At 32.6% G+C, this 14785-nt stretch overlaps 1 protein-coding gene across 1 annotated transcript in view; it reads left to right on the top strand.

Moving 5' to 3' along the window:
• The window catches only part of CEP126 (centrosomal protein 126), a 73615-nt gene that overhangs the window by 3296 nt on the left and 55534 nt on the right, over positions 1-14785 (top strand). Inside the window, exon 2 of the mRNA XM_045556862.1 lies at positions 3164-3283. Within this exon, the coding sequence (XP_045412818.1) occupies positions 3164-3283 (120 nt within the window). The remainder of the gene's footprint in view (positions 1-3163; positions 3284-14785) is intronic.

The raw sequence follows: 14785 nt of genomic DNA, 5'->3' as shown, positions 1-14785 counted from the left end.
CTTTGATTACAAGAACCCTTTTAGCTATATTCTAATATCGCTCATCTCTTTCTTACTCAGACCTCTAAAAGAGTGGTCCATATTCACTGTCTCTGCCTTGAGTCACACATTATACTACATTCCAAAATATACTTGAACTGATAAAAAGGGTAAATATAAAATAAATATAAAATTATAAAAACTGACAGAATTTCACCCATTACTAAGAACCATGCCAGGCATCAGAGTTATAGAAATGTAGAGGAGACATATAAGATATACTCACGAAGCTGTTTTCATCTGGTGGAGGTTAGAAAAGGCTTCACAGGGAAGAAGTGCTTGAGGTTGTCCTGAAAGGATGAGTAGTTAGCCAAGCATGTGCCAGGAGATAATGGTATGATACGTCATGGCTTGTTCTGTTAATAATTATATTTGTGTGGCTGGGCATAGGATTCATATAGGGAAATATTGAGAAATGAAGTTGAAAAAACAAACCAGATTATAAAATGTTTTATATACAAGTCCAAGAAATTTGGAATTTTATCATGAAGGTGATAAGAAGCTTTTAGAGAACAACAAGAAATAAGAAACAGGCTGCATGCAGTGGCTCATGCCTGTAATCCCATGCTTTGGAAGGCCAAGGCAGGAGGATCACTTGAGACCAGGAGTTCAAGACCAGCCTGGGCAACATAGGGAGATCTTTTCTGTACAAAAAAATGTTTTAAAAATTACTCGGACATGGTGGTGTGTGCCTGTAATCCCCGCTACTAAGAAGGCTGAGGTGGGAGGATTGCTTGAGACCAAGTTGCATTGAGCAATGATCATACTCCAGCCTGGGTGACAGAGTGAGACCTCTGTCTCCCTGGGGGGAAAAAAAGAGAATGAGAAACACAATCAGATTTGCATTTAGCTGGTTTGTGGATGTTCAAATGAGGGGGTAGCCAGTTTAGGAGTGAGGAGATGAATTAGAAGAGTACTGAGGTAGTCCAGACAAGGAATTTAAAGTGCCTGAGCCAAGACAGTGCAAGGGGGTACTGCAGAGGAGAAATAGAATCAAGATAACCTTAATGGATTTGGGGAGAAAATGGGTTGTATAATGCATAATTATTTGTGGTGGTATTAATAACATATTTTAAACAACCTAATTGGAGAAAGACTTAGTTGGGAGAGAAAGAGGTGAGGAGAAAGTAGGGTAGAATAGACTGTGCTTTTAAATTATAATCATGTGTCATTTACCCAATCCTACTAGGTTTAGTTTGGTTTGTTAATGTTAAGTATATAAAAATTACCTTCTTTTGCACAGGTATTTATCAGTGATTCTTATGGAAATATCTTACTTTTACAATACAGCTCATATAAGAACCAAAAATTTAACCAGCCATCTAATATTTTTTAAACTTGAACAGCATATTTGAAAAGATGCAAAGGCAGCAGCATTTTTTATAATTCAGCAGGCAAAATTTGTACAATACCATTTTATACATATATAATAGAGAGTAATCTGATTAAATTTAAGACTATATGGTTGTCAGAACATTACAAACATTTGTGATTTTCTTTATGCTCTTGTGATGAGATCTCAAACATGTTGAACAGAGAGCAGAATTGTCTCCACCTGCAGCATAGTCCTCCATGCTTCTCACAGGAGCCAAAGTAACTTCCCTCCCCTGCCCCCATGTTGCCCACGTGTACCTGGAAAGGAAGTTATGCTTTCCTTTACTCCTGAATTATGACTTTTAGTAGTAACTAGCCATCTTGTTGAAATCTGTGTCCTACTAAAGTACTCTATGAGAAGTGCAAGATAAATCTTTTCTTTTTGCTTCATTTTTATAAATCCTTCGAAAGAAAACTTTAAGTAAAAATATCATGTGTGTGAGTGTGTTTGGGTCTTTGTGTTGAAGTAGTGCAAAATTTTATAAAAAATAAAAGTAAAATGAATTATGGCTTATGGTATAAAGGTGGTTAGATAGCAACATAATTGAAAACAAATAAGCTCCCATTAGCAAAGATTTAAACAACAAAAAAGTTCAAATGAACATGATTATTTTGAAATATATAATAATAGAGTTTCTTTATAATACTGATGCTGAAGCACAGTAGGATCCCAAAATCAACACATTTTGAATTAACAAATTATGTAAAGCATAATATATTGTTGAATGTATTTCTTGTATTCTGTTTTACTACTATTAATCAATTTATGACATATAAAAAATTGTGATTAAATGCATCTCAAAGAGAATTTTGAATCTCTGTTTTTGGGAAAAAAGTTTTTTTAAGAAGTTATTCTAAAAAAGACAAGTAGCTATACCATATAATCTGTAATTTTAGTGGAATCTCATATGCATCTACATCTAATAATGAAGTACTGAATGTGATAAAGTGGTGACTGAATTAACATTTTTTAAAAATTCAAAATTATTAAAAATAGAAAATTACTGTGACAAATTTGATAAAGATATTCAATAACAACAGTTAAAACATATAAATTTGGAAAATCAATTAATGATATCAATACAAAACTGTTTAAGGAAAGTTTAATTTTATATAGTAAATTTCAAATGAATAGATGATTAGGATAAACAAAATATTCCTTTTCTTTTCTGGCAAACTTCTGGATAAATAGGTGACTATGCATGGTTTTCCTAGTTTGTTTGCTTTTTTTTTTTGTAACCAACAAGTAAATCACTAAGCAAATAATCTATATTCCCATATATTCCAATTATATTGCTATTTTATTTTTTAAATATTTGAATATGACTTTCACACTATAAAGGATTTATTGAAATGTTTAATTTATCCACTTTCTGTTAGTGAAATAAAACCTTCTTATTTCATTTTCTTATACACATGCCTAAGAAGGCAACTAATTAGCAAGTACTCAGATATCTGTGTAATGAATGACGATATGCAGTCTCCTTATCTGAGCTCATGATTTCTAAAAGTAATTGCTTTCCTCCCTCCTGCCCCCAGGGAAAGTGAGATATATCTTAGGTCCTAATACCAAGTCAGAATTTTTTTACGTAAAACAGCTGCTGGTGGTACACTGAAAATATGTAAACATATTAATTGTTCATAAAAATATCATTACATCATTTTCATGAGGTTGTAATTATATTTATCAGATAGCACTGACACTCATCCATTAAAGATATAAACCATTGTTCTTAACTTATATCATTAGAGATATGAAAATCTACCTAGAGAAGAATTTAGAAGAAGAACGCCAAATATTACTGCAGCAACAAAAAATATGTCGAAATCGAGCACGTAAATATTTTGTGGAGTCAAATAGGAGAAAAAAGTAAGTAACTGTATTTTACTTAGAAGTATAGAAATTCAAAGTCAGTATAAATTAATATTTTCTCTACTTTAAAGCACTTTATGAACCTAAGTCATGACAGTGCTTTATCTGTAAAACACTGATCAAGATTAATGTGGCTTTGTAAATTTTATTATTTTTCTGCCTAAAGCATAAGGATGGTGTTGTATTGTCTAGTTCACTGACAACAGTGATTTTGTCACAAAACAGCTTATTACAGTGTCATTTACACTACTTAAGATCACTATAAAATCAGTTATCTTCTTTTTTATCATTCATGATGAAGTAAAAGATTACCGATTAGTATTTAGTCTCTAATAGAATGTAATTTGATTTTGATTTATTATTCACTTTTATATAATTTTACTATATGTGCCACCCTTATTCATTCAGTCAGAAACACGGGGAAAATATGAATAATGGTGGAAATGTGATAAAAATAATTTTATCAATGACTACTAGAAAAAAGGAGTTTTCTAGTATAAACTAGAAATGATAATAAAATAAATATGCAGACTATCCAATCACTGTTTTACATTTTTCAGGATGTTTTTAAATTATTATATTTGTCTTTGACATAGAGCAGTTATGCCATTTTTTTTTTTTTTAGTTATGCCATTTTTTATTGTTGTTGCTACCTTGTCCATATTTCTGTAATACATGTACAATAGAAAATCTCTAGAGTTTATTAACTATATCATTGGGCATATGTTGCAAATCCCATTTGGGGAATACAAAACTATTTACCTAAAATTTTTTCTGGCATTATATTTCTCTCTAAATTAACTCTTTTATTGTCTGATGTAGTTGAAGTTATCTAAGGAAACTTCATTTTGTTTTTGTTTTATAAGCATATATTTCTGTTTTTCTTTCACATAGACTTAAAAGTTCAGATGATGAGACAAAAGTTTTATGTAACTAACTGGCAGAATAAGACAGAATGCAGGAAATTGCCCATAGATGAAGAGGAAAGACTACCAAATAACAGATGAGGGACAAGCACTTGGAAGGGTCACTAAAATCTATGATAAAAGATTCCTTAAATATTTGAAAGGCAGAAAAAATTATCTAGAGAATCAATGAAATAATTACTTGGTGAACATAAAGTATGAGGCCGCTGCATTATCTATTTATGAGAATATTGGAGCTTGGAGTTTCCCATAAAGCATGAAAAAAGTAGAATATACTTTAAACATTAAGTCATATTCATCAAACCTCCACATACAGATATATACTATAAGCTAAAAAATATAAATAGATTCAAATAAGTTTAGATATCAAAAGGTTTAAATATTCTTGGGTAATACACTCATACTATATTAAAGGAAATTGGAATATTTGGAAATTATCTTTGACTATTTAGAATGTCGTAGAAAACAGTAATTTACTCACTCAGCAAACATTTACTAGGAAACTCCAAGGTCTCATATTCTGGAGGATAAAAAATAAGAGGTATGATCCCTGCCCTCAAATTACTAATAGTGAAGTAATAAAGGATGGTAATGCTATGTATTATAGTAAATACTATGATAAAGTCACCTATGAGGTACTGTAGAAGTACATCCTGTAGACTTGCAGGACAAGGAAGAATTTCTGGAAGAGTAAAGTCTTATTAGTTAACCAAGAGTTAGCTAGGGAAGATGAAGAGGAAAAGTGTTTTATTCAGAGAGAACAATATATGAAAACGCCTAATGTTATGAAACACAAGACAAAGGTTCTATGTGACTGATGCTTGGGGAAATGTGGAAGAGTATCAGGAGATGTAGCTATAGAGTTGGTAAGAGACATTTTATGAAATAACTTTTGTGCCAATCTAAAGAGATCAAACCTGCTGTTGAAGGAGTGTCAAGATCAGAATTACATTTTAGCTCATTATAGCAAAGAAGTAGAGGATGAATTAAAAGCAGAGGCTGGAGCCAAAGAGTATAGTAAAAAGCTGCTATAATGTTCTAGGCAAGATAATGGGTATGAAGGAGGAGTTGGGATTGAGTAGGTAGGAGTCAGGGGGAGTTGAGGATTAATTATAAGTGGTTCATGAAGAGCATTGTCAGAAACGAAATACTTATAGATTATGAAAACTTTGTTTTAACATTGTAATATAAAGCTTTCTAAAATATAATTCACATTTCTATAATCTTTTATATATATTATAAGCAATGTAGTTTGATTTTTTTTCTTCATGCCCTGGAATCATTATTATGAACATCCATCCAATATTCTCTCTGTTATATTACTGTATTGCCCTTGAGCAATTATTAAGCTTTATATAGTTTTCAATACGTAGTTTCTAACAGGTAAGCTTGGTGAGTTCTTCTAGTAAAGATTTTCTATCTTCTCCTTCACTGTTAGCTGTAATTTTTCTTTTTAAAATTAAACTCTTTATTTTGAGATAATTATAGATAGATTCACAGGCAGTTGTAAAAAATAATACAGAGAGATTCCATATACCCTTTACTCAATTTTCCCCATTGGTAACATCTTGCAAAACTATAGTACAATATGAAAACCAGCATAATGACATGTATACAGTCAAGATACAAAACATTTCCATCACCACGAGGGTCCCTCATGTTGCCCTTTTATAGACACACCCACTTCCCTCCTACCCCTATACCCTGGAAATCGCTAATCTGTTGTTTCTCCATTTCTACAATTTTTTTCATTTCTAGATTGTTATATAAATACGATTGTACCGTATATAACCTGGGATTCATTCGGTTTGTGTGCATCAGTAGTTTTTTTCTCTTTGTTTCTGAGTATTATTACATGATATGGATGCACCAGAGTTTGTTTAACTATTGACCCATTGAGGACATCTGGGTTATTTCCAGTTTGGGGCTATTACAGAGTTGCTATAAACATCAATGTGTAGGTTTTTGTATGAACATACGTTTTTATTTCTCTGTGATAAATAACCATGAGTATAATGGCTTGGTCATACAGTAGTTGCATGTTTAGTGTTTTTAAGAAAATGCCAACTGTTTTTCAGAGTGATCCAGTTTTTCCATATCCTTATTAGCATTTGATGTTGTCACTATTTTTTATTTTAGCTATTCTGATAGGTATGTAGTAACATCTCATTGTTTTAATTTGCATTTCCCTAATGGATAATGACGTGAAATATCTGTTCTTGTGTTTATTTTCCATCTGTCTATCCTCTTTAGTGAAATTTTTCTTCACATTTTTTATCCATTTCTAATTGGATTATTTGCTCTTTTACTGTTGAGTTTTGAGAGTTCTACATATATTCTAGATATTAGTCTTTTGTCAGGTATGATGTTTATAATTTCCTCTTACCCTGGAGATTGTCTTTTGATCTTCTTAATAGGGTCTTTCCCAGAGCAAAAGTTGTGAATTTTGATGAAGTCCAGTTTGTCATTTTTTGTTTTTATGGACTGTGCTTTTTAATGCCAAGTCTAAGAATCCTTTGTTTAGACTTAGATCCTGAGCACTTTCTTCTATGTTTTATCCTAAAAGTTTTACAGTTTTATGTTTTATAATTAAGTCTGTGATACATTTTAAGTAAATTTTTGTATGAAGTGTGAGATGCAGGTCAAGGTTTGGGGGTTTTCTTTGGTTGTTTTGGGATTTTTTGTTTTTATTTGTGTGTACATGTGTGGTATTTTGCCTTTGTCCAATTGATCCAGCATTCTTTGTTGAAAGGCTGTCTTTCCTCCAAGAATTGTTTTTGCACCCTTTCAAAAAATCACTTGGGCATATTGGTTTGGGTCTTTTTCTGTGGTCTGTATTCTGTTTGATTAATTTTTGTGTCTATTCCTCCACTAATACTACCCAATTTTGCTTACTATAGCTATTTATTATCTTCAAATCACAGAAGCTGATTCTCCCCATTTTATTTTTCTTTTTAAAAATTGTGTTAGGTATTCTAATATCTTTGTCTTTATATATAAAATTTAGAATAATCTTATCTAAACCTGCAAAAAATATTGCTGAGAGTTTGATAGGAATTACATTACCTATATATCAATATGGGATGGGGGAATTGACATATTTACTATGTTGAGTCTCCTAATTAGTCTACTGAGTTTTTAATTTCAGTTATGTTTTTCAATTCTGAAATTTTCATTTGATTCTTCTTCATATTGATTCTTTAGATCTTTATTTTCTGAGACTTTCTATTTTTTCAGTTACAAACATGTTCATAGTTGCTCATTGAAGCATTTTTATCATGGCTGCTTTAAAATCTTTGTCAGATAATTCGAACATTTCTGTTGTCTTGGGGTTGGCATCTATTGTCTTTTTTCATTCAGTCTGAGACCTTCCTGGCTCTTAAAATGACAAGTGATTTTCTATTGAAAACTGAATATTTTTGTATTATGAGATTCTGCAACTTATTTAAACCTGTCACTTTAGCTGCTCTTTCTGACACAGCTCCGGCAGGGAAAGGAGGAAGGCAGCCTCACTACAGATAGATGAAGGTAGAGGCCTAGGTTCATCCTCAGCCTCTGTGGACACCAAAGGGGAGGGCTAGGAGGGTTCCTTGTTACTGCTGAGCTGTAGTGGGAGTTCCAGCTTCTCACATGGTCTCCACTGACACCACAGTGAGAGTGGCCTTATTACTGCTGGAGGGTGATGAAAGTCATGTCTCTCCACAAGCCTCCTCAGACACCACCCAATCTAGGAGAGGTAGGGGCACCTCTTACTGCTGGCTGGGTGAAAGTCCAGACTCCCCACATAGTCTCTACTAATACCAGGGTGGGGAGAAGGCCTCATTACTACTAGGTGGGCATGAAAGCCCAGCTTTGTACTCAGCTTCTCTGACAACATCCCTGCAGGAGGGTTGGGGGACCTTGTTTCAAGGGTGGAAAGGGTAGAAATCTAAGCTCCCCACTCAGTCTTTGCTGGCAAGATAGGGGAGGAACCACAGTGTTTTTTCTGTGGTATTTGGATGGAGTAGTAGGGTTATTGTCTAAGTTTTCTGCCTTGCTAATAAGCCGACCTTTCCTGGGGCTAGAGAGAGCGAGCTTTTAGTTGGGGCCTTTTTTTGTCTAAGCTTGTTGATGTTTTCAGGTTTTTTTCTTCTGCTCCAAGTCTGGAATATAGGAAACAAAAAGAAAACCCAGAGAACATAACCACCATATCCTTCCTGAGGCCCAAAGTCCCTAGCTTAGACTCTTATGGTTTTACACATCTATATATACACACAAGTCAGTCCTTCAGTATCCATGCGAGATTCATTCCAGACCCCTATGGAGACCAAAATCCACAGGTGCTCAAGTCTCTTATATATTAATAAAATGGTGTGGTATTTGCATATAACTTATGTATATCCTACGATACACTTTAAATTATCTCTAGGTTACTTATAATACCTAAAATGATGTGAATACTACATAAAAATGGTTATACTATATTTTTATTTTTCATTGTTATATTGTTATTTTTTATTCTTTTTTTCCACCAAAATATTTTAAATCTGGTGTTGGTTGAGTCTGCAGATGCAGAACTCATGGATATGGAGAACCAAAACTATATATATAATGTTCAGGGTTTTTAGTTGTACTTAGTGGAAGAAATAGCAAAAAGTATGGCTACCTCCATTTTTCCAGAAGCAGAATTTGTTTCTCTTTGTTGTTAGTATGTCTCTTTCTAGATGCTCCTTCACCTTTTTGAAAAATATTTCTAATACATTATGAACTTAGTAAATAGAGGATTTTTTTAAAAGTGAATCTAAAATAGGAATAAATGTGAATAAGGACCTAAGGACCTCATTTTTTTTAATTTATGTGCTTTAGTTAATTGATATTGACATGTTTATTTTGGCTGACACTTCAGTCTGTAGAGAAATCCGGTATTGTATTTTTTCTGTATTGTGTACATTACTAATTCTACGTGGTAAATCAGAATATGGATCTTTGTCGCTTGAGTGTTTGCCCTTCCAACAGTATGTTAAGGGTCACTTGTGACTTTTCATTTGTTTTCTTTTGCAGTCAAGTGAAAGACAATTTGTTGGAAAATATGATTTTTAATATAGACTTTTAGGATTTCAGATAATTTTAAATCTTGGCAAGCACAGGATTACAATCTGGCACACGTGTTTCTTTGCCAAGCAGTGTTTCCCTCTTGTTTTACTCTGTATTTTCTTGGGTTTAGTTTTACTTATTATAGGCTGTGAGCATTATTGTTTGTAAAAAACAGTATATTTTATTCCTAAAAACTATTTTTTCCTCTAATTGCATTTTTTAACTTGAAAGAATGATACTTTATTCCTACTTTTTCTTTTCTTAATTTCTAATTATCTCAAAATATATTGAGTTTTAAAGTTAAAATATTATCATACCTCTAAAAAGTTGTAACTACCTAAATCTGAAATATGGTTTCATGCAGAAAAAAGAAATGTATCATAAAAGGCAAACTCTTCAGTTGTACACGTCTCTCATGACTTCAGGTGCTCTTAATACTAATACTTAGGTTCTGTTGTTAAAGAGAACTGTTGCTATGATGGTTATTTGTTGACTTCTTAAAAGTATTCCAACAGAAGGAAATGGTGCCCCATAGCTGTCGACTCCTGGGAAACTAATAGAACAGTTTGGCATGTGGCCATCATTTGATGAAGTGGCTCACTTTGAGCCAAGGTGTTCTACATGTTTCATGAGGCAGAATTACACATGTTAAACAGACCCTTCAAAAGTTGCTAAGGCAGACTGTGTTTCTTTTGTGGAAAAGGTTAATTCCAGGGTTAATGGGAAGCAGCAACATACTCTTCCAACTCTGAATTCTATAATGGTAGAGAAGCTGTCTTTCTCATTTTTATCACCATTTCCTTCTATTCCCACAGCACTTACCACAGTGCCTGGCACATAATAGTATAAAAGGAACTCAGTAAATGGTCATTGAGTAAAGAAAGAACTATAGTAATTATTGCTATAATTGCTTATTATAACTTTTTACTGTTGGGCCTGTCATTGAATTCAGGAGTGGAAACGTCTGTTTGTTGGTCACATTCCATCCCCGATTTATTTTGACTTGACCTAGTACAGGCTTTATTTTCTATGGTCCCAGAAAGTACTGAGTGAAATTATTATTACTTTCTGTTTACATTTTAACCCAGAGAACAGGTCCACTATGGAACAATATGAAATGATAATGATAATAGTTTGTTATCAATGATTTTCTGATCATAACAAGGCACATACTACCTCTTAGCTTTGGAAATCCATCATTCATCATTGCCACATTTTGCTGAATTGGTAATATTTTCTCAAATGGTAAGTTTTTTATTTCCAAACTCAAGGTCTTTGCATACTATTTCTTCTGCCTAGAACACTTTTTTCTCCATTTTCTTTTACCATTTACTCGTGTGTATTCTGAAATTTTTAACTTAAATATCATGTTTCCAGAGAAATATTCCCTTTACCTTATTTAAAGTGAGTTCCCCTGGTTCCCTATCTCAAACTAGAGTTTCTTTACTATCTAGCACTTATGACAATTAGTAATTTTTTTGTTTACTTGGTTTTGCTAGCTTGCCTCACTAGATAATAACTGTGTGGACTATACCTGTTTTACTTACTGTTATATCTGCACTAGATAAATTATTAAGTAAAAATGATAAATAACTGCTTCTAAAAGTGCTTTGATTATATTTGAAGTTGACTAAGGTCAAATATTCATTCAACAATTATTTATTAAGCATCTACCAGGTACAAGGTAGTACCTGGAATTTCATCATATTAATACCAGGAATTCCAGAAATTAAAATTTCAGTCCCTATACTCAGTGAACTTAGAATATAATGGGGGAGACAGTTAAAATGCAATTAATCCTTCCATTCAACAATTTTACTGAGTGCCTACTATGTTCTTTGTAATTTCAATGTCTAAAATTACAGAAGAAAACAAGAAGACTAACTTGTTTAATGTTTAATCAATCCAACTTGGTGGCCTGTCATTTTCTTGAACTTCACCTGTTCAATGGCACTTCACCTCAGCTATTACCAGTTCCTCCACCTCCAGAATCTGTTTCAGGCATCTCAATCTCCAATCTATACCTCCTATCTTTCCACATCACTTTCTCTAGTACCCTCAATTCAGCAATATTCTAAGACGCCATCAGGTTTTCTAATCCATTTATCGTATCACCCTTTTTCTGTTCATCCCATACCTCATATTCTCACTTCTGTTCAAACTGACCTTCTTACTCCATGGTCTGTCATTATCTTTCCCTTGAATATACCCTCAAATCCCTTGTAGTCAATCTCCACCCCCTCATAGCAACCACTGTTCTAAATTTCTATCATCAGAATTAATTTTGCCAGTTTTTGCATTTTTGTCTCTGGCTTCTTTCTCTTAATGATGAGATTCATCCATGTCATTACATTTATTAGTAGTTCTTTTTTTATTGCTAAGTGGTATTCCACTTTAAAAATGTATCGTGATTTATTTAGCCATTCTCCCATTGATGGACATTGGGTAGTTCTAATTGAGAGCTAGTAATAAAGCTGATGGCTGAAAGATAATTCAGGCCAAAATAGTAAAACATGAGATTTCCTAAGAAGGAAATCTTTTTGTGGATGTATGTTTTCATTTCTTCTGAGCAAATAACTAAAAGTGGAATTGCTGAGTCTTTGGGTATGTGTATGTTTTACTATATAAGAAGTAGTCACACAGTTTTCCAAAAGGACTGACTTTTTTCCACTCCACCAGCAATGCATGTAAGTCCCAGTGGCCTCATAACCTCCTAGTCAGGCTTAATTTTAGCCATATAGTAAGAATGAAATGGTTTTAATTTGCTTTTTCCTAACTGGCCATTCCTGTAATTTTTATGAAGTATCTTTTTAAATATTTCATCTATTTTTTAAATTTTAAATTGGGTTGTTTTCTTCTTGTTGAGTTGTAATATTTTTATGTATATATAATAGATACAAGTCCTTTGTTAAAGACATGTATTACAAGTATTTTCTTCTAACCTGTAGCTTGCCTTTTCATTTACTTAATAAAATATTTCAAAGAGCAGTTTTAAATTGTGATGAAGTACAAATTATCAATTTTTTGTTCTATGGTTAGTATTTTTTATGTCTTCTATAAGACATTTTGTCTACCCCAAGGTCATGAAGATAGTCTTCTTGTTTTCTTCTGGAAAGTTAGATTTTAAGGTTTCGTTTTATCATTCATCTCAAATTATATGTGTGTGGTTTGATGTAAAGATTGAGGTTCATTTTTTGTATAAGTTTATCTAGTTGCTCCAACACTATTTGTTGAAAAATTCTTTTCTGCATTTAGAGGCTTTGGCACCTTTTTTGAAAATCAGTTGGCCATATATGTGAAGGTCTACTTCTGTGCTCCATGTTCTGTTCCATTGGTCTATTTACCCTTATCCCAATACTACATTGACTTGATTATTGTTGCATTATAGCAGGAATTCTCAACAGCATACTATTGGATGATATAATTCTTTGTTTTGGGGGGATGCCTTGTGGGAATTTTAGAATCAATTGTAGGATGTTTAACACCATCCTTGTCCTCTACCCACTAGCTACCAGTAGCCCACCCCCGTCCTGACAATTAAAAATATCTCTAGACATTGTCAAAGGTCCACTGAGGAAGAAGGAGCAAAACTTCCCCCAGTTGAGAACCACTTTTTTATAGTGAAATAAGGTACTGTGTGTCCTCCAATTTTGTTTAAATTCAAGATACTTTTGCCTATTCTAGGTATTTTTGCTTTTCCATGTAAATAAACCTGACTGGTTTTGAGTGGGATTGTGTTGAATCTATAGATCAATTTAGATAGAATTGATAATGATTTGAATTCAATTAATAATACTGAGTCTTGCAATCCATGAACATAGCATATCTGTCCTTTTGCTCCTTTTTTTTGTTTGGGGTTTGTTTGTTTGTTTTTGTTTAATTTCTCTCAGCAGCATTTTCTGGTTTTCATTGTAGGGGTCTTACCTGTCTTTTGTTACATGACTCCTAAATATTTTGTATTTTGTGCTGCTATTATAAATGATTTTGTTTAAATTTTTTTCCATTGTTTGTTGCTTAAATGTTGAAATACAAATGATTCTTCTATATTGACCTTGTATTCTGACAACTTATTAAATTTGCTCATCAGTTCTAGGAGTAATTTGGGGAAGTTTCCTCACATTTCTAGTTTGCTGAGAGTTCTTATAATTAATTGTGCATTGAATATTGTCAAATATTTTTTCTGCATCTATTTTGATGGTCGCGTAGCTTTTCTCCTTTTTTGTCAATATGGTGAAATACACTGATTAATTTTGAATTGTTAACTTTGCATTTCATGGATAATCCTTATTTGGTAATGATGTGATTTTTTAGATAAATTGCTGGATTTTATTTGCTAATACAGGTTGATTATCCCTTGTCCAAAATGCTTGGGACCAGAAGTGTTTTGGATTTAGTATTTTTTAGAATTTTGGAATATTTGCATATACATAATGAGGTATCTTGGGGATAGGACCCAAGTCTAAACATGAAATTCATTTGTTTTATATATACTTTATACATATAGCCTGAAGATAATTTTATACAATATTTTTAATAATTTTGTGCATGAAACAAAGTCAGTGTACATTGAGCCATCAGAAAGCAAAGGTGTCACTATCTTAGCCACCTATGTAGACAATCTGTGATTGTTTGGCGTCACCATCATTCCTGACTGAATTTATTTACCTACTGATGAGCAATAATATTCTTACACTTATTCACACTTTAAGTACTTAACAGTAAAAAAAAATGACATACTTTTAATAGAGTGAAAAAATAATGTGTTCAGGGAAACTAAGCAGCACAATGGCATCACCAAAATACCTGTGTCACCTGTTGAACAAGCAGTAGCAACAAACAACACAGGCATTCAGTGTCCATGTTGGTGCTCAAAACGTTTTGAATTTTGGAGCATTTTGGATTTCAGATTTTCAGATTAGGAATGCTGAGCCTGTATTTTGTGAATTTAATGTAAAGTTTATGAGGGATAATGGTCTATAAATTTCTTTTCTTATAATGTGTTTGTCAGGTTCTAGAATCATGGTTATTAAACATGTCCTTATAAAACATGTAGGGGAGTGTTTATTCTATCTCCATATTTTTTAAAAGGTTGAATATGATTGTTCTTTTTTAAATATTTGACAAAAAAATAATAAAATATCTGAACATGGAGTTTTCTTTTTGGGAAGTGTGTTAACTATAAATTAAACTTTATTAATAAATATAGAGGTTTTTCATATTTTATTTTACTTTTCTTCTGTGTCAGTTTTGGTAAATTGTTTCTTTTAAGAAGTTGGTCCATTTTTTCTATGTTGTTGAATTTATTAGCATAAAGTTGTTCATAATATTCACCTATCATTCTTTTAAGGTCTGTGGTATTTATAGTGGTATCCTCTCTTGCATTCATGATATTATTTTTGTTTGGTCTTTTTTTCGTCATTGTTCTTGCTAGGAGTTTATTAATTTTATTAACATTTTCAAAAGCAACTTGTGTCTGCATTCTCTCTATTTTTTGTTGTTG

The sequence above is a fragment of the Lemur catta genome, chromosome 7 (assembly GCF_020740605.2).
Source record: "Lemur catta isolate mLemCat1 chromosome 7, mLemCat1.pri, whole genome shotgun sequence".
NCBI classification, from domain to species: domain Eukaryota; kingdom Metazoa; phylum Chordata; class Mammalia; order Primates; family Lemuridae; genus Lemur; species Lemur catta.
Note: the sequence above shows the minus strand (reverse complement) of the source record. Positions and strands in the feature narration are given on the sequence as shown.